This window comes from Felis catus, chromosome B3, assembly GCF_018350175.1.
Source record: "Felis catus isolate Fca126 chromosome B3, F.catus_Fca126_mat1.0, whole genome shotgun sequence".
NCBI classification, from domain to species: domain Eukaryota; kingdom Metazoa; phylum Chordata; class Mammalia; order Carnivora; family Felidae; genus Felis; species Felis catus.
The window spans coordinates 97,424,359-97,445,165 of NC_058373.1; the positions used below are offsets into that span (position 1 = coordinate 97,424,359).

The 20,807-nt window shown below is 41.1% G+C and overlaps 2 protein-coding genes and 1 long non-coding RNA gene across 7 annotated transcripts in view; 2 read left to right on the forward strand and 1 right to left on the reverse strand.

Annotated features, from left to right (window-relative positions):
- The window catches only part of KLHDC1 (kelch domain containing 1), a 54,890-nt gene extending 40,073 nt beyond the window's left edge, over window positions 1–14,817 (forward strand). For all 4 annotated transcript variants that reach the window (XM_019832983.3, XM_003987618.5, XM_045059888.1 and 1 more), the window contains 3 exons: window positions 2,827–2,911; window positions 5,039–5,091; window positions 11,632–14,817. In XM_019832983.3, coding sequence (XP_019688542.2) covers window positions 2,827–2,911; window positions 5,039–5,091; window positions 11,632–11,818 — 325 coding nt within the window. In that variant the 3' untranslated portion in view covers window positions 11,819–14,817. The remainder of the gene's footprint in view (window positions 1–2,826; window positions 2,912–5,038; window positions 5,092–11,631) is intronic.
- On the reverse strand, window positions 1–19,578 carry LOC109500826. 2 transcript variants are annotated; one of them, XR_006599572.1, is made up of 4 exons: window positions 18,477–19,578; window positions 10,652–10,752; window positions 796–841; window positions 1–179 (listed from the first exon to the last, which is right to left on the reverse strand). It is a non-coding gene; the product is annotated as an uncharacterized LOC109500826 (long non-coding RNA). The 2 variants fall into 2 exon arrangements; XR_006599571.1 differs by lacking the exon at window positions 18,477–19,578 and adding an exon at window positions 13,636–13,768.
- The window catches only part of KLHDC2 (kelch domain containing 2), a 12,181-nt gene continuing 9,100 nt past the window's right edge, over window positions 17,727–20,807 (forward strand). The window contains exon 1 of the mRNA XM_023255674.2: window positions 17,727–18,108. Coding sequence (XP_023111442.1) covers window positions 17,956–18,108 — 153 coding nt within the window. The 5' untranslated portion in view covers window positions 17,727–17,955. The remainder of the gene's footprint in view (window positions 18,109–20,807) is intronic.

A 20,807-nucleotide genomic window follows, 5' to 3' on the forward strand; every position in this document is an offset into this window, starting at 1 on the left:
TGTCATGTAAATAATATGCTTTATTAGAATGTTTAGGTGATAAGTTTAGAACAGCTGTGAGAGGACATAAACTATCAGTCTGTAGACAAAACATCAGGTTGCAAGCTAGATGTCACCAAAATCAAGGCAGGAAAGGCTTTCCAGTGTTCTTCGATGATGAAGTCCAGGCCAGAGTTTCCCTAAGGCAGATAAGACAGAGGCAGATCTATCTTCAGGTATGAGGTGAGGAGGATACAGTTTAGTGTAAGGAGAACATATATATGTGGATGTATACTAATTTTTATGAGTGAGAGTTTACTTAACATCTGAATACTTTTTGTGCAAACTGTTCCAAGTTATACTTTAAAATGTGAATGGCCCAATTCTCCTCTTGTAATTCTATGCAGGATTTCTCAACCTCGGCACCACTGACATTTTGGACCAAGTTATTCTTTGTCATTAGTCCTTTGCAGTGTAAGATGTCTAGCAGCATTTTTGGCCTTTACCCACTAGATGCCAATAGTATTCCCCCACCCACCCACCCACCCACCTGGAGTTGTGACAGTCAAAAACATTGCAGATACTATCAAATGTCCCGTGGGGGCAAAAATCACCCTTGGTTGAGAACCACTGTTCCACAGTGTACCACCCTCTCCTCCAGGTCTCACTGTGGTTAGAGCAACGCTTGAGTGAAAGGCCAAGTACAAAGCCGTATCTAATTGCCTGTGTTAGTGGCTGTCAACAAGGACCCCTTTTTAAATGTGTCTGTGAAAGAAGTCCAATAAAGTATTGGCTTATAGAGCCTTAGGTACTTACTGTTGGGTCCCATGACTGTTGCCGAGGTTACACATGGCCTTCTCTCCTGGAAATTAAGCATTCCTTATATTCCATTTCCTTTATCCAGTCCCCATCCCCGACCCCACAATATAATCTGGGTGTTGATGAAGATTTATGTCAATTTATGTTCTAACATGTAAGTTGGAGAATTGGGCAGAGTGTTTCCTAAATAAAATCTCTTATGGCTCAGTTCTATCCTGGGTCCCGAGTGCAACTGTCCTTGAATGTGTGAGTGATTGTGTGAAGAAAGTATTTGATTTAACAAATTGTGCATAACCCTACTGTTTGCACTTGCTAAAGTTAAGTGAAAAGTATTAATGTACTAAAAATAAGTTATGTGATAATAAGGGGTAATATGTAATTGTTTGGGATGTCTTTTGCTGCAGCAATTTGGTCTATTAAGAAAAGTCATCAAAATTCTCTAAGAGTCAAAGCGATGACTTTGTAAATTTCTTGATTTAGCTTCTAAAATTGAGAAATTTATGTGTACTTTTTTTTCCTGAGAGTTAGAGCTCCCAGAAATCTTGAATTTTACAAAACTTAAGATTATTCTTTGTAAATACTGTGAAATTGGAGATGACTATGAGCTATCAGACCATTTCAAAAAGAACATTAGATGCTCTACTCTTATGAAATAACTTGTTTATTTAATAATTGAATATGTAATGCTGGTTTTTGTACTTGCTTTTGTTAATCAAGAGTTTTGGAGCACCTTCTGTGTGCAGAACACAGTGTTTAGGCATTTTTGAAGAGAAGCATAAAATTAGATTACCCAGGTTCCAGCAGTGTGCTGGTAAAGGGTTAACAGCTGCTCTCCAGGAAAAGTAAAACCAAAAAGCCCAGCTTTGTAGCATTTTCTGGTTTCCATCATGGCCAGTTTCAAGCTACCAGCGTGATGGCACTGAACATGGATTGGAAGAGGGATAGGCACAGTTGGTTTCAACTAGCTGCTAAGCCACTTCCAGCACACCACTGCCAAGATTTGACCTAAGGACCTCATGTGTGGACCTTTAGAAGACCCACACATCAAAGAATTAAAGGAGTGTATAGGGCAGTTTATCTTCAAATATAAGTCAGAAGATTATAAAATGTGTACATAAATGTTGAAAGGTGCTGACCAGAGAAGGTAACAGGCAGTTAGTTTGGGTATTTGGAACACTTCCTGGGGATTTTGAGCCCGTGTTTAAGGCACTGCAAGAATGATTTATCATCCTAAGCATAAGAAATGGGGTGAGCAAAAGCCTAGAGATAGGTAAACTTTTCTCTTAGGGGATGAAAATAAATGAACTTGGATGAAGTAGAGGGTTCACTGCAGGGGGGAGGGGCCAATAATTAAAACTTGTGGGAAAAAATAGCTATTGGTTATGAATATTAGGCTAAGAAAAATGGCACAGATGCTTCCTGATCAGGACATGTCCATGGTTAAAAACATTTGAAAAATGTTATTAATCAGCTAAATGTAGCTGAGAGAGATTAGAGACAGAAAAACGAAGAACATGTTATGGTATTTTGTACTCAGAGTGATAAGTAGTATGACAGTCTAAATGTGAAGGGAATGCCAAGTTGGGTTTGTCAGATGATGGGAACAGAGAACAGGAAAGAAAAGTAAAAAATGATGAAAACAGTAACATGGCGGAGAGTCCTAAGAAAATTGGGGAAAGTGTCCATTTAGCAACAGGATGATCAGTTCCTTTCTAACTAATTTATTTCAGTGAGAATATCTATGAGATAAAGAGGCTAGGAAAAGGTTGGGGGGGGGTATAACAGAAAAGAATTATTGGGTGGGGGAGTCATCTTAATTGACATGATTTGATGAGGATCTAATCTTTTAGTGATTCTCGAGGAATCTTCAAAATCTAACCTCTTTTAGGATATGCCAAAGTTCAAGTTCAATCATGCCCATTTTGAAATAGATTAAATGTGAAAGTGTGCAATTTAAAATTGATTTATATGTAACATATGGTTTCTTTCTTCATAGTATTTTACTCTCCTTATAATTTTCAACTATAGGTTATGGCATACAGCCTGTTTGGGGAAAGAAAATGAAATAATGGTATTTGGTGGGAGCAAAGATGATTTACTTTCCTTGGATACAGTAAGAAAATTTCCTATCTAAATATTTCCTCTGAGTAGTTTTGTTATTTAAACTAAATGGCTATTTAACAAGATTGTTGATGTTCCCACATTGCAAAATATGGAAGAACATGAAATGTTATTCTGTGGTGTGACTAATCTTCAGAATGAGTGGCTTTTGTGAAGCATTTGAGGATATTTTGAGTCTATAAATCGAAATAGGCCTATTAACCTCATTAGCCAAGTTATTTTTTTATTTTTATTTTTTTATTTTTAAAAATTTTTAATGTTTATTTATTTTAGAGAGAGAGAGGAAGACAGAGTACAAGCAGGGGAGAGGCAGAGAGAAAGACACAGAATCTGAAGCAGACTCCAGGCTCTGAGCTGTCAGCACAGAGCCCGACACATATTTTTTTAATTAAAAATTTTTTTTAATGTTAATTTATTTTTGAAGGAGGGAGAGACAGTGTGTGAATGGGGGAGAGTCAGAGAAAGAGAGAGAGAGAGAGAGGGAGACACAGAATCTGAAGCAGGGTCCAGGCTCTGAGCTGTCAGCACAGAGCCTGATGCAGGGCTCGAACCCCTGAACTGTGAGATCGTGACCTGAGCCGAAGTTGGACGCTTAACAGACTGAGCCACCCATACACCCCTTTGTTTTTTTAAAAAAATTTTTTAATGTTAATTTATTTCTAAAGGAGAGAGAGAATCTCATTGGTCAAATTATTAAGAAGACCTTTTAAAGGATGACTCTTCCCTTTCTGTTTGAGTCTCACCATAGTATGGATGTTTATAATTTTATTGAATTAAAAGATTTGTAAGGTATAGTTGATATTTTATAAGAATGGATATAATGTATACGTAAACTAAGTAGAGTAATAAGTACCCATGAAATTTACTACCTCCCTCGGTAACTAGAACATCAATGCTAGCTTCTCCTGTCAAGAGGAAACTAGTTTGAAATTTTTAAGTGTATTTTCTCTCTACTTTATGTGTCTTTTGCCACTGCTTCACTCATTTTAATTTTAAGATTAAAGCATTGTCATTTTAAAATCTGATAAAACTAAGGCCAAAGAAATAAATGAATAGCATTTGGAGAGTGTTGTTCTTTCACTCCTAGCACCTCGGGAAGTTCAGAGCGAGGTGGCCATGCTCATACTGTGCTGTGTTGGGACAGGAGTTGGGCATTGGTTGCTCTGGTTTATATAGGACATTTGGGAATCGAGGGACTTGGAGCCATCAGGGAGAGTGTGCTCCGGCCAGAATCAGCCAAATTGGTGCCAGCTCTCTGGTGGATATCTCTTCAGACTAGTTCTCTCTGGACCTGCACCTGCCCAGTGGCAAACCCTGAAATGAGCTGGTTTCTCTCCAGGGGGGTTGGCTGAGTTTGCAGTTTTAGGGCCTCCAATTTGAACGTTATGTATATTGGAAGTTTTAGAACTTTTTGGCTAAGAATTCAGTGCTTCAACAAAAGATCAAAACCACGACTTGGCATTTAATTAAAAAATAAACTTTGTGGTTTGTCTTCTTTTTCTTGGCACTAGAAATCGGTAGCATACAGAGTTTATCATTAAAACAGGAATTCTGATTAAAATCATCATAAATTATGGAATTCTAAAGACTTATTTGAAAGGATTAGGGACATTTTCTGCCGACTCTTCCACATTACTTTCAGATGAAAGAATCATTATTCAAAAAATCTTCTGGATCTGAGATTTCCAGATGGGACCCTTTGCGAAAGAGAGACAAGAGAAAGAGATCTTAAAATAAGAGTCATTTGGAAGAGAAAAGTTCTGCTTAAAAACCAAAAAATCTTGAAAACCACTACTTTTCTCATTTTGAACTCACTGTTCTAAGAGAAAAACATGTTTCTGAGTTTTAAATTTGCAGTTGTATAGGTTGTGGTTAGGTAAAAATTTGGTCGCTGAAAAAAGGTAGCAATGTACCCAAAGTTTGTGTGGATAGCAGGTGTTTATATGTATGGTTGTGTGTGTGTGTGTGTGTGTGTGTGTGTGTGTGTGAGTAAATAGCTACAGGGAGATTTTTTTGCTGCTTTAAGTAATCTCTGTTACATTTACAAAAAGAAAATAATTATTAATGCAATTTTATTATTTTGAACACCTTTATAATTCTTTTTTTTTATGTTGATTAGGGCCACTGTAATGATTTACTGATTTTTCAAACACAGCCCTATTCACTACTCAGGTAAGTATTTTAATTATATATACATATTTATAATGCTATTAATATAGGATAATTTCTTTCGTCTTCCTTTTTGGGAAGCATTATAATTTTTCAGGTAGATTAGGATTTGAACTTAATAAAATATTTACATCTTCCAAAAAGTATAGTCAAATTTGTAATAGTGAACCATACACCAATGTGATTTTTAAAAATTAAAATATGCAGTATAATCATTTTTATTTTGTGCATAAAATCACATTTAGTTCATATAGAAGTATTAAACACACTGTATTTCCTTGATTTAAGTCTGAAGTTTTTCATATTTTAACTCTTAGGAAATCAGTGTGTCCAATAATAGACACACATACATATATATGCATTTACTTAAGTAGAATTTCTTTTTTTTTATTTAAAAAAAAATTTTTTTTTCAACGTTTTTTATTTATTTTTGGGACAGAGAGAGACAGAGCATGAACGGGGGAGGGGCAGAGAGAGAGGGAGACACAGAATTGGAAACAGGCTCCAGGCTCGGAGCCATCAGCCCAGAGCCTGACGCGGGGCTCGAACTCACGAACCGCGAGATCGTGACCTGGCTGAAGTCGGACGCTCAACCGACTGCGCCACCCAGGCGCCCCAGTAGAATTTCTTTTTTAACACCAAATCTGTTATTAAGTTGATGGTGTGACGTGGTGTCTTAATTCACACACGCTTGCTTGCTTATTTATTTATTTATTTATTTATTTATTTATTTAAATTTATTTTGAGAGAGAAAGAGAGTATGTGAGCTGTGGGAGAGGCAGAGAGAGAGGGAGAGAGAGAGAATCCACACTCAGAGCAGAGCCTGACTCGAGGTTTGAACCCGTGAACTGTGGTATCATGACCTGAGCCAAAATCAAGGGTTGAATCCTTAACTGACTGAGCCACCCAGGCACCCCTCGAATATTCTTGCTTTAAATTTTTTTTAAAACATTTTTTTTTCAACGTTTATTTATTTTTGGGACAGAGAGAGACAGACCATGAACAGGGGAGGGGCAGAGAGAGAGGGAGACACAGAATCGGAAACAGGCTCCAGGCTCTGAGCCATCAGCCCAGAGCCCGATGCGGGGCTCGAACTCACAGACCGCGAGATCGTGACCTGGCTGAAGTCGGACGCTTAACCGACTGCGCCACCCAGGTGCCCCTTAAATTTTTTTTTAATGTTTGTATTTATTTTTTGAGACAGAGAGAGACAGAACATGAGCAGGGTTGGGGCAGACACAGAATCCAAAGCAGGCTCCAGGCTCTGAGCTGTCAGCACAGAGCCTGACGCGGGGCTTGAACTCACAGACTGTGAGATCATGACCTGAGCTGAAGTCGGATGCTTAACCGACTGAGCCACCCAGGTGCCCCTATTCTTGCTTTAAAAGGAGTATATACGAGGGATAGTTGGAAGATTGGGGAAGAAGCCCCTGGCTCTGAGAGTCAGGAGGAAGGTTCCGAGCGAAATGGAAGTGGCCCAATGAACAAGTGTGGTGTTTTATGCAGGAGGAATAACACGGGTGAAGGCACATGAGAGAGACATATGTGTTGGATGTCAAGGAGTAGGCTGTAACTTCTAGACGTTCTACAACTTGGACCACTTCAAAACCATTGGACCGGCTCAAACTGGACCATCCTAATATCTTTCATAACTGCTCCTTCTCTTATTTCAGTGGTTCCTTCTGTTACTGCACATTAGAATCTCATAGGGAACCTCAAAAAGTATTGATGCCTGTGTTCCATGCCCACATGTTATGATTTAATTGATCTGGGGTGTGGCCTGAACTTAGGAATTGTTGAAAGACCCCAGGATAATTCTAATGTGCAGGCAGAGTTTGGAAGTTGCTGATGTAATGATTATACTGCCTTGTATTGTTACTTACCTTTTACTGTGAACAGAACTACTTTCCCAAAGTAGATTGCAAGTTCCTTATATACAAGGATCAAAAAATATAGTATTGGAGTGCCTACCATGGGCAGGCCCTGTGCTATAAAATGAAAAGTCATGATCTTTCCCTTGAATTGCTAATAATACAGAAGGCAGGGTTTCAACAACTATAAAAGAAAAATAATGTTGCTTTAAGAGTAACATATACGAAGTTAATGAGACTCGTGGAAGAGAAGGCCCTCTGTCCACGTGGTTAAGATGGTGAAGGTTAGGGGAGTCTTTGCGTAAGAGGGAGGGTTCGAGACAATTTGCTATGAACAAGCAGTGCATGGGGGTTAGTACAAGATATGCAAGTGCGGTATGTTCTGGAAACTGAATTCCTGAATATTCCTGAGACAAACATATGAGGTAGGGAGTTGGACAAGAAATCAGCAACCATATATCACCCAGAGCCTTGTGTTTCATGAAGATAAGTTTACATTATCTAGTAGATCAAGAAGCATTGACTAATTTGGAGCAGAGGAATGAGATGTTAATATTACAAATTAGATGTTATACATACAAAAATAGATGTTAATTGACTATGTCATCTGTAAGGTTTCCTATCAACAGTAGGCTATTAGCAATTAAATTTGGGGAGAGTCAAAAGTTATATGTGGACTTTCTACTACCCCAACCCTCTCACTGTTGAAACTATATTTATTTATACGCTGAGGAGAAGAACCAGCTGTTGGAAACACAAGAAAATGGGGCGCCTGGGTGGCTCAGTAGGTTTAACCTCTGACTCTTGACTTTGGCTCAGGTCATGATCTCAGAGTTGGTGAGTTCAAGCCCCGTACTGAGATCTGCGCTCACAGCACTGAGCCTGCTTGGGATTCCTACTCCCCCCTCTCTGCTCCTCCCTAGCTTGCTGTCTATCTCTCTCAAAATAAATAAAAATAAACTTAGAAAAAAAAACACAAGAAAATGAAGGAAAAATTGGTGCAGCAAGGTCTCGAGGAGGTGGGTTTTAGTGAACAGGTAATTGAATTAGTCGTTGAGTAGAGCAAAAATACTTTTTACATAATGAAGAAAGTAGAGATGTAGAGGCAGATGAATTTGTTGGCTGGGGGGCAAAGCACTGAGAAAGCGTAGTTGGTAGCAAGGTAAGAAAGAGGAGAGGTGAGGACATGGACTTAGGAGTGGAGAAGATTTGAAATCACTGCTGCAGTGGCTTTGAGAAGATGCCGACTGGGGCTGTATCACACAGCACTGCCGAACACTCAGGGGGCTCAGCTGAGACCTCGGAGAACTGAAGGGATGGGCCCTGTCTGCAGAAGCTGGTTTTCTCCAGCCGCACCGAGCAGGTGGCTGCTGCAGAAAGGAGCTGGCTGACTGAATTCTCCCATGGCTGGAGTTTAGCCAGGGTGATGTAACAGAGGGACAGCAGAGACGGGGATGAAAGTTTCTGGCAAGAGAATGAAGTGCAGATGGGCCGGGCTGGGAAGGAAAGGAAGCTGAGAACAGAGGGGACTTACTGTCTGGAGAACTGGGAAGAGCGAAGGGAGTGCGCATAGGAAAAGGATGTAAGGCTTCTGGTCCCTCCTAGAGGAGAATCTGGAAGTGGAAGGTTTTAGAGGCACAACTGTCCTGAGTGAGGTTATAAAGACTCAAAAGAGTTTTCCACACAAAGTTCTCAACAACAGGGGTGGGGGGTTGGGGGGGGTGGGGGGGGGGGAGGGTGCACCACCTGCAGGTGAAATGACAGCAGCCTGGAGTGACAACAAATACTCGAGTAGCTCCTGGACCGTGTTAACGGAGACGCGGGAGAAGCGGCACTCTTTTCTCAAGAAGGCTGCAGGCTACGCACTTTTCTTAGATTTCAGTTAAAGCAAGGGCAGGAAGTCAGAGGAAGCGGAGGTGTTTGCGGACACAGCTGGTGTTCTAAAAAGCACAGAGTTTGGAAGGAAAGATAAACAATGATGGGGAAGGTGGACCAGCATAGAAATGAGAGAAAGGCACAGCACAGACTGGATGGGCTTGTGTTTGGGGTTGGGACTGAGTGTGACTATCAGTCAGGCTTCTTGGTGTCACCCTTTGCCCCTAGCACAGTGCTTCTGCGAATGCGTACACACCCTTTCACACCCTTTTCATGCTGGGCTCATGTTGATGCATCAGAACTTGAATTAAAAACAAAAACCAAAAAACCCGTTGACCATAGCAGGAATTTAGTGGTATTCTTGCGTTGAGGTGTATTCACCACAACCAGTGGCCCACAGTGTAGCCAGAGCAATCTTTTTATTTTAAATTATTTAATAATAAAGGATTCCTTTTATTTTAAATTATTTTAAATTCTATTTAAATTTTAAATTTAAGTCAGAAGGCGTTTGGCACCTACTGTGTTGAGGCAGTGGAAACAAATAGGAATTTGCCGCAGAGGCTCCTCATCTCAAGATACTTGTCTGATCTAATGTATTTGTGGGATCATGCTCATCGTACATTTGGATACCTATATAGGTTTAGGATGAAATACCACTGGTGCTTATTCTGATAAAAAAATAAGATGTATTTACCAAGAAAACTCACACAGTATGAAAGGTATATGGTAAAAAAAAAATCACCTTTGAGCCATCGTCCACAATGATCTTTGTTAAGAGTTTACTGTTTATCCTTCCATACTTTAAAATGAACACTGTTGTGGTTTTAACCATGCTAAGAGGCCACTGGAACCTTGAGAGCAGTATACATATGCATGTGTGTGCTCACGTGTGCATGTGTGTCTAAAGGGTCAAAGTATGCATCCTGTTTATAATCTGCTTTTGAGACTCGTACTGTGGGTATCTGTCATGTAAACATATAATCATTCAGTGATTTATAGACCGATATTTATGTTCGTAATGGCTGTCCAGTGTTCTGTTTCATAGAAGTACAATTTCTTTACTAGTGTATTGATATTTATTTAGGATATCTCAATTGGGGGCTATTATTAGAAATTTTGTGTTGTCATATTCCTGTATATGCTTTTGGAAAACTTGCATGTCTCCTCAGGAGAAACTCCTAGAAGGGCTGTTGGTGGATCAAGGCACGTGCACATTTCATACTGTGATGATCACTCAGTGGCTCCCACTGCCTTAGGCAAACCGCACATTCCTTACTGTGGTGTTCAGGGCCTCCACCTGTCTCTCTACCTCATTTCCCGCCATGTCTCGCTCTCGCCATTCTCTAGCTATATTTGAACCACTCAGTTCCAGTTTCTGGAATAAATCTTATATCTCATTTCTAGGGCTTTGCAGGTGTGTGTCCTCTATCATGAATAATTTGTTGAGACTCTCAAGGTCTCGGCTTGGACATCCCATCTGGAAGGTTTCCCTGGCTTGCTGTGGTTGTCTTCGCTATTCTCCCTGTCTCGTTCCCCTAGAACCCTGTACCTGTCAAGGTCATTTCATGTTATCCCAGTCTCAACATTGCTTATCCTCACTAAATTGTAATCTGCCTGAAAGCCGAAATAGGATTTTTCTCAGTATTGGATTTCCTGCTCCTAAATAAGCTCCTAAATAGTGCACACGAATAAATATTTGTTGAATCGGTGAATGAATAGCAATGACAGAGTCCATCTCCTCATCTGACTTGTCCCTTCTCCCTGGTGGAAGGGACACAGGAGCTATTGTGTTAACATAGCCGCAGAGTTAAACTTACATCAAGTGTAAGATTGGTGTCATTCACCTGCACATCTCCCGTGTCTGTGTACAGCGTTTTCACTCTCCTTGCTTAGAGTTTTCACAGACAGAAAAGTCTTCCTGAAAGTATGGAAGATATAAATATCTAAATCCTTGTAAAAATGACAACTGAGATTAAGTACAGCAGAATCAAGTGAATTTATTTTTAAAACTTTTAAAAAAGATTTGCTTCCCTGTTTGATTTAAAGCTTATCAGTTGCAATAGATGGTTTTTTGATAGCTCATCAAGTTTCTTTCGGTTTTAAAATGCAACACATTCTTCAAAGTAGCTTAAGATAAAAAGGGAGTTGGAATCCTTCCAAATAGGAAGGATTCTACGAGGTAGTGGAATCAGAGGGGAAAAATGACCACCCAGACTCCCAGGACGGGAGAACCTCAGGTGGGCTCTCATTGGCTCTTTCTGCATTGCTGTTCCATTCCTCTCTTCAGACCTGCTCTCTCGGGGTCAGTGTCAGTCACTAAGTCACATGTGCCAGTGAAGTGAGTTACAGTGTGGGGGGGGGGGGGGAGGACCAGGTCACTTGGCGTCAAAATGGATGTTAGATGCTTCATCTTGGGGCAATGGAAGAAAAAGACAGTTCTCAGAGAAGAGTAAGTGGTTATTGGACTAGGAGGATAAATGAAAAATGATCTGCTACAGACTAACATGCTTTGAAATTAAATCTGAATCTTTTCTGTTTAAATAACATTATGCATGGTGCATAGTAAGTTGAAATTTCTGTTTCCATGGGCTTTTGGTCAGATTGGCCTTGAGGCTATAAAAATATACAATTATTGTGGTGCTCTGGGAAGAACATGTATCCTATCATGTTCCAAACAATACAGAGGAAATATGTTATCATGTAACAATTTTATAATAATTTTTTAAGAATACTTACCTATAAATATTTTATAAGTTCAGATTCAAAAACTAATAATTCTGTAATATTTTATTTACAGGTCATGCCTAGACTGCATTGGTAAAAATGCTATAGTTTTAGAAAGTCAGATATCTTTATTACCTCCTAAACTTCTGCAACAAGTGCTCAAAAAAATAACATTCTGGACTGCAGCTAATCACCGAGAAGAACAAAGAATCCAAAAAGAAGAAACTGAAAATAAGTATCAGTGGATCAGTAGCAATTAAGTTGTCATATACTCTCTATATTTAATATGTGTACACATTTTAATCAGACTGTATATTTACACCCCCCCCAAAATTGGAGGATTTAGAAGATAAAATTTGAAACAAAAATGCTATGTCCTGGTGATTATAGGCCATGGAATATATGGGAATAAGATGTTAATGGAAGATTATATTTTATATTTGTAAACTAATTTCCTAATTAGCTGAAGGAAGAAATATACTTTCTGAAAGTACGTACAATTGTAAGAGATTTTAACTCACTGTGTACTCTTTATTGAAAAGTTTATATGAATTTGAGGAGAATGAGAAATTAGCCCAAGGACTTAAGAAATCCCCCAACATAATAATAGATAAAAATACTATACATCAACTTTCAGAAAGAATGGATTTTCTCAAGCCACTTAAACATTATCTAAAGTTTCTCATTAAGTAACCCAGTAATTTAAAAACTTCTCCTTCAATAACTGATGCAGCTGAGCAAAATGATAAAATAGGCAAGCGCCGATATGGATTAAGTAGTGGACTCCTACCCTTTAGCCCTTACCTAGTAAAGTCTTATTGAGCTTCATTGTAACTTGTCCCCACCTTTATTTGAATAGCAGAATAAATGCCTTCAGTTGTCTTTCATTACCCCTAAGTTACTAGCGAATCCAACTTTATAAAGACCATGTTTTAAAGTGTCTAAAGTGGAGATTAACTTATCATACAGACTTTGAAATATGGGGAAACAGTAGATATATTAGCTTTTGAGACCCATCAAAATATATTTTTGCCCTGGAAGAATGCTTCTAAAGTAGTTTCTGCAAGTAATGAAATGGGATGGTAACTTAGTAATTTGCCTTTATAGAAACCCTGCTATTTGGCCCATAGGGAAATATGTTGTCTTCCTATTTATTTTCAGTATTACCTGCCTATACAGAAATAGCATCCTATATTTATATTCCTTTAGCCAGTACTTTTGCCATAATTAAGAAGTTACTCATATTATCACAGTTATACACTTTCATTGAATTACTAATAACAATGAATTATTAAGAAGCTCAGTATATAAAATTATTCTCCCTAACACCACCATTCAAGTTATCTCTAAAATTTAAAATACTAGAGAGAATATATTTCTATATTGAAATATATATGTAATTTATAATGATAATTATAGTAGTTTGTAGTATCTCATTAAATTTTAGATATATTTTATATATATGTACCATATTTTGGATGTGTAAAGGCTTCTATTTATGTATTGAAACACTTTGTGCTTACATTTTATTTATTATACAAACTCTATAGATATACTATTTTCCTAGTTTTGTTAGTGTAAACCAGTCATTAGAGTTGATTGTGCAAACAAGATTTCAGTATAAGTTTTCTTTTTCTTTTCTTTTTCTTTTTTTACTATTTTTAGGCTGAAAACAGACTTAGAAAAAGGATCTCACAGGCAATATACATCCTAGAAGTAATTATTACCATGAACTTCTGTTATCAGCATTTTTTAAGGGGAAAAAATATGAAAACCTATTGGATAGGGATACATGACATTGAATTGAATGAACATCTTTTAAAGTGTAGATTTAGTGTAGTGGGAATTTAAATTCTAGATTAGGCAGACACCTCTCTAGCCTCTTAGAAAAACACTTCTGGTTTTAAATGGTTTACTTGGAATGTTAAAAGTTGGATTCGCCCCCTCGAAACACACTGGCGTTTAGGCTTCAAGAGAAATCTGTTGCCTGTGGCACACAAAACCGGTGCTGCTCTTTTTTGACTTAATATACTGTGCTGCTTCAATAGTAGGAGTGGCAGGAAATTCTGATCCTTACCTGCAGATTCCACAAGTTGACTTCAACCAGGTTTTGCTTCTCTTCTGTTAGGAACTGTAGAAATTCTGGGAGCCTGCAAAGCTCGTTTCAAAACCTCAAAGCCAAGCATTATTAATCCTTCACTTCTCACTAGCTGATGGTTTCCTATCAACTCTTGTGCTGCTGACCTCCATGGTGTAGAGGAGCCAAAGACACTGACAGCCTCAGAACTTTCTCTCAGAACTCCCCTTGTGGGCTCTCTGTTCGGAAAACAATTCTGCAGGGGTTGATAGTTTTTTTCAGGTGGTTCACAAAATAGGTTTCCAATCTCGTCCTCAAGGAAAAAGGATTTCTGGCCATCTTTATTTTGTCTTTCAGGATATTTTTCCAGTTGTCAGGAAGGATTCTTTTGAGTATTAATCATCTTTAGTGTGATACACTAAATAGCCCATCTAAGTTAGTGTACATTTTTTTTTTTCCAAACAGTGTCTTTGCACACATACCCTTAAAAAACGATTAGCCTTTGGATAAAAGCTTAAAAGTATTTAGAACTTTTTACTTTCAGTCCAGGATGAAGCGGTGCTTTCACTAATTCCTTACTTATATTGTACGTGTATGTGAGAGAGAAATAATATAAAGTCACGAATTTTCGGGGTAGTATGTACTGTCTGACAAAAAAATTTTGACTTCAGAAAATTTCAAAAGAAAAGAAGCAATTTTAAGAAACAATGCTCCCTGTCCACCTTGTGTATGTGTGTGTGTATGTGTGTGCGCACACATGCATATGCGCACACCTGTTTTTTCATTGTATTAATGTGATTCTACTGGAATTTCTGGTTTGATGAGGTTACCATCCAGTCCAGCATGTGGGTACAGCAAGATCATTCTTTATTACCCTGTTACAGACTGAATGTGTTTCCCCCAAATTCATATATTGAAACCCTGCTCCTCAATCAATGTAGTAGTATTTGGAGGTGGAGTCTTTGGAGGTAATTAGGTTTAGATGAGGTCATGAGGGTGATGACCCCATGATGGGATTGTTGTCCTTATAAAGGGCAGAAATCAGAGCTCACTCTTCTCCTGCCATGTCAGGATGCAAGCCCATGAAAAGGGCTCCCACCTAGGGTCGAATCTGCCAGCACCTTGATCTTGGACTTCCCAGCCTCTAGAACTGTGAGAAATAAATGTCTGTTGTTCACACCATCTGGTCTGTGGTATTTTGTTGTATCAGCCAAGCTAAGATGCACCTGCGGTCCAAAACTTACATTAGGGTTCATTCACTCTTGGTGGTATACATCCTACAGGTTTAGACAGAAGTATAACAACATGTATCTACCATTATAGTAGCATATAAAATAGTTTCACTGCCCTAAAAATCCTCTGTGCTCTGCCCATTCATTTCTCCTCCCCACTAACCCCTGCAACCACTGATCTTTTTGTTTTCTCCATAGTTTTGCCTTTTCCATATGTTATATAGTTAGAATCGCATAGTATGTAGCCTTTTCAGGTTGGTGTATTTCCATAGTAACAAGCATTTAAATGTCCTCTGTATGCTTTCATGTTTGAAAAGATCGCTCATGTCTTTGCACCACTGAATAATAATATTCCATTGTTTGGATTGAACCAGAGAAATATTTTAGGATCTTCTGCATAGACAATCATGTCATCTACGAACAAAGTTTTGTTTCTTCCTTCTTAACATTTTATTTCCTTTCCTTACTGCATTGGTGATGACTTCCAGTACGATGTTGAAAAGTAGTTGTGAGAGGGGACATCCCTGCCCCATTCTTGATCTTAGTGGGAAAGCTTTGAGTTTCTCATAGCACTAAGTATGATGTGAACTGTAGGTTTTTGTAGATGTTCTTTATTAAGTTGAAGTTTCTTAGTTTGCTGAGTTTTTATCCTGAATAGGTGTTAAATAATTTTTCTGCTTCTACTGATATGTTCATTTGATTTTTCTTTAGCCTGTTGATGGTGGATTCCTTTAGTTGATTTTTGAGTGTTGAACCAGCCTTGAATACTGGGGCTAAGTCTCACTTGGTCATGGTGTATCTCTCTTGGTCATGGTGTATAATACTTTATTTTTTTGGATTTGATTTACTAATATTTTGGTGAGGATTTTTGCATCTGTGTTCATGAACAATATTGGTCTGTCATGTTCTTTTCTTGTGATGTCTTTGTCTGGTTTTGGTATTAGGATAATGCTGGCCTCAGAATGAGTGAGGAAGTATTCTTTGCTCTATCTTATGAAAGAGATTATGGAATATTGATATTTCTTTAAATGTTTGTTAGAATTTACCAGTGAACCCATCTGAGCCTGTTGTTTTCTGTTTGGGTAGGTTATTTATTATTGATTCAACTTCTTTAAAATTTTTTAGAGAGACAGAAACAGCATGAGCAGGGAGGGCCAGGGAGAGAGAAGGAGACACAGAATCTGAAGCAGGCTCCAGGCTCTGAGCTGTCAGCACAGGTACCTCCCGAACCCATGCAAGATCATGACCTGAGTCAAAGTCCGCCGCTTAACAGACTGAGCCACCCAGGCACCGCTGGTTTTATTTCTTTGATATAGGCTTATTCAGAATGTCTGCTTTTTTCTTATGTGAGTTTTGGCAGATTGTGTCTTTCAAGGAATTGGTCCATTTCATCCGGGTTATCAAATATATGAGCAGAGTTGTTCATAAGATCTCTTTATTATTCCTTTAATGTTCATGGGATCTGTAGTGTTGTCCCGTTTCACTTCTGATATTTGTAACTTACATCTTCTCTGTTGTTTTCCTTACAGAGCCTGGCTTAGAGGCTTACTGATGTTATTGATCTTTTCAAAGAACCAGCTTTTAGTTTTCTCTATTTCTTGTTTTCAATTTCATTGATACAGCTTTAAAAATTTTTTGTCTTCCATTTGGGTTTAACTTGCTCTTCTTTTTCTGGTTTCCTAAGATGAAAACTAGGAGGGTTGATGTTACATCTTTATTCTTGTCAAATATGTATACGCATTCAATGCTATTAAGTGTCCCCCTAAGCACTGCTTTCACCCATCCCAGAAATTCTGATAAATTGTAAACATAGTGGCAGTGACTAGGGAAGGAGTTTTAGGCTATGAAAATCTGAGTGAGGAAAGCCTGTGTTAATTGTTCAAAGTATCCCTTCCAAGCAGTGGTAGCAGCGTGAAGATGGGGAAGAGGCAGGATAATAAAGCACACTCCTCTCACCAAACACATCCAAGTAAAGTGGCACCATTACATTAGGGATTTAAGATGCATTCAGGTACAACCCTATTTTACAGGTGACTAAATTTAGATCGCAGTAATTCTTTTCTTGACCTAATTGAAATGTATCAAAATGTAACAAAGCAGTATCTGTGTGTGTGAACAGAATTTGCCATCCTCCCTTAAGGACTGGGCGATGATGGTTTCTGAAATACTTTTTGAGCACAACTTTCCAGGCTGGGCTTGGAAAGTAAGATCTCTGCCGAAGCAGAAGAGCTCAGCGAGCAGGGGTGCCTGGAACCGCTGTGCGGGCACCGTCCGGGCGGCACGAAGTCGGGAGCCCCACGCGCACCCGCGGGGCATTGACTCTCTTTTGAAGCTGAGACCGCTAACTCACTGAGCAATGTCACAATGTCACTACCCCTTTTCAGACTGTGAACCCTTGGAGAACATTCCTCAATCACACAAGGAAGATTTGTCAGTAAAAAAAAAAAAATTTTTTTTTTTGCCAGAAGGTGGCTACTATTCTTCCCATCTTTGTAGTGCCTGCAGCGAAAGGAGGCTCAGAGAGTGTTTGGAGCTCAGTCAACACACCATCTCGGGGCCCAGGCCGGCCGCGGCGGGGGCGGCAGCAGCGATGGCAGCGGCGGCGGCGGCGGCGGCGGCGGCAGGAGGACCCGGCGCTGGGGGCGCTGAGCGCCCGCCGCGCTTCCGGAGCCCCGTAGGAGGCGTCAGCGGAACGGGCGGTTCTGGCCGCGGCGTAAACAAGGGCCGGCTGCGGCGGGCGGCGAGTGGCGAGCTGGAGGCGGGGCGGGCTGGCTGGATTCTAGTCCCGGCCGCAAGCGGACCCCCTTTCCGCCCTGCTCCCGGCGGGGCCCCGCCGCCGCCGCCGCCGCCGCCGCCGCCGCCGCCGCGCCCCCGACCCGCGGCCCCGCAGCGCAGCCCAGGCAGCGGAGGGGCTGTCCTCCCCGAGGAGGGCTGAGAGGGCGCGGGCGGCCAGCGGGCGGCCTTAACCCCGTCCCTATCGCCGCCCCTTTCTGCTCGCCTGTCGCCGCCGTGCATTTCTGCCTTTTCTTTTGTCTCTTTCCCCCGCGCGGGTGTGGGGATTGTTGGTGAACAAACGTGCAGCCTCAAGATGGCTGATGGCAACGAGGATCTGCGAGCGGACGACTTGCCAGGGCCAGCCTACGAGAGCTATGAGTCCATGGAGCTCGCCTGCCCCGCCGAGCGCAGCGGCCACGTAGCCGTCGGCGACGGGCGCCACATGTTCGTCTGGGGCGGCTACAAGGTCAGTGGGCGGCCGGCCGCGGCGGGCGTCGCTCGGCTGGACCCCGAGTCCGGGTCGGCGGGGGTTGGGGGGGCGGCAGAGCGGCCGCCCGGACCCCCCTCCCCGCGTCGCGACTGTGCCCGTCGGTGCATTTTCTTGCGGGCGGGCTTCTCCTCACCGGTCCGCTAATCCGCGCCGACGCTCCTGGGCTGCTGTCAGTCCAGCCCTCTGCTTACGGGGCCCGCGGCGGCCCTGGGCGCTGTGGACGTTGGAGCGTTGTTTGGGGGAGGGCACGTTGGGCGGCGCACGACTACGATACGTGTTATGTTTTAAAAGGTGGGGCGCGGGTGGGAGGTAAGAGAGGTGACGTTGTGTGATGTCACTCTTACCGTTTGTCGGCCCGCTTAGAGCACTTCATTCTCTGCAGCTGGGGTCCTTTGGCCCACGGATACCGTTGCTCGCTTGGGCAGTAATCGGGGTGTAGGAAAACTCTCTAGAATTCCCGAAGGCCCCAGGGATGGCCTTATTCAACCTTCCCGCCTGTTCGGGAGGCCTAGCTACACCTGTGCAGATGGCCGTCACCCTGCTGTTTGAACATTCCAGGGCTGTTATGCTTTCAGCTGAGAAAGAGTTGACAATTTCAGAGGAAACCCCTATTAAGAAAACTAATGGAGAAGGCGCCAGCAGCAACCAAAAAAATCAATAGCAACAATTGTAACTACCAAGTTCAGCTCTCTGACCCCTGCTCATAAACAATGTTTAGAGCCAGTTGCATTTCTTGTTACCACTGGCTTCTTGTTACCAGGTGTCTCCTGTTTAAACTTTGTTCTCTAGTTCTCCTGCCCTTTTGCTATTAGAGCTTCTCAGTAACGATCCATATCCTAGCACTGGCTCATTTCATTCGCTGGGGTTGCTCTGAGACATTCCTACCAAAAGTTAACTCTTTTTAGTCCCTTTTGGTCTTAACATTGATCTCCCTGCCCCCATTTGCTTGAGATCTGGTCCACTACACCTGTGTGCTTGATGACTGACTTTATGACTCTGGTAATAGGTTTTAGCTTCTTGCACGTTGACCTGGTCATAACTGAACACTTTTGAGATGACTGTCAAAAAAGACAGATGGAATAAACCACTATAGCTGTCCTAATTTAGTTTAACCACAAAAGCATTTTTTTTTTTTAATTTTATTTTGGCAGTCCTAATTAATCTGTAATACTTTCCTCAGCCCCCAGTGAATAGCTGGTTAGAGGACGGTACTTGGTAGGAGAAAGAGGCAGTTATGTAGTGACCCTTATTAAAATGTCAATCCATTGGAGAGAAGTTAACCTGTTAGTCAATCACACTGTGGTCTAAACTACATATTCATAATTCTGTTTGTAAAAATCAGCAGCATTGAAGGAACAGGACTTTTCTTTGGGGAGTGGGGAGAGCGAGGGTTGTCAGGAAGGACGATTTTTTTTTTTTTTTAATGTTTGTTTTTGAGAGAGATCAAGGTAAGTGCAGAGAAGGGGGGCGGGGGCAGAGGACCCGAAGTGGTCTGTGAAGGGTCTGTGCTGACAGCAGAGAGCCGGATGTGGCACTTGAACCCATGAACTGTGAGATCATGACCTGAGCCGAAGTTGGATGCTTAACAGACTGAGCCACCCAGGCACCTCAGGAACGAAGGTTTCTGATGGTGAGTGTTTGAGGGCCCAGAAGTCTAGGATTTAGGCAGGATGACCAGTGATGATCAGTGAAGTGGAGTGGTTCCAAAACCAGCTGTCCTCAGTATTTTGGCGAGAACTCTGAAAAGCCCTTGGATATTGTTTTTGAGGGCAATAAACCTTAGCTTCCCACACAGTAGTCCCTTTCCCTCTTCAGACCAGGCTGAGCTATTCCGGGTGAGCCTGCTGTCATGCTTCCAGCCTTCTTTTTGTTAAGTGGTGGAATAGAAAGAGAAATGTCTACAAGGCCACGTGCACTAATTCTGTATGGTACTCAAGCTTATTAGACTCTGACACCCATTCTCCATGAACTGCTATTGTTCACCGTATGTTGACATTGTTCAAAAAGTGGGGAGGTTCAAAGGTAGGAAGGTCAGGCAGTGATTAAAGTTGCCAATTCAGGGAAAGGAGGGTAGAATGCTGATTCCACAGTTACTTGCCAAGTAATCTTGGGCAAATTACTTACCTCTCTAAAAAACCTGTTTTCTTGTAATCTCAACTACTTTTTAGGGTTGTTATGAAGATTAAAGAAAGTAATCCATTGGGGCACCTGGGTGGTTCAGTCTGTTAAGCGTCCGACTTCAGCTCAGGTCATGATCTCACGGTCCTTGAGTTCGAGCCCCGCATCAGCCTCTGTGCTGACAGTTTGGAGCCTGGAGCCTGCTTCGGATTGTGTCTCCCTCTCCCTCTGCCCCACTTGTGCTCTGGCTCTCTCTCTTAAAAATGAACATTAAAAAAATTTTTTTTTTTTTTTTTAAAGAAAGTAATCCGTTGATAGTGTTCAGATAGTTCTGGCATATGGTAAACTCATTCTGTTAAGAATTACTATCTGAAGGGAAATGGAGCAGAACAACGAACAGAAAATTTTGCACAATGACTGAATAATTGCACACTGGCAATTCTGCCATCTGTTTCTTGGTAGAGGATGGATGGATGAGAGTAAAAAATGGCTAGAAAATGACACGTGTTAGTGTGAGTCAGGCACTCACACGGTAGAGCAGTCTTTAGTGTGCAAAC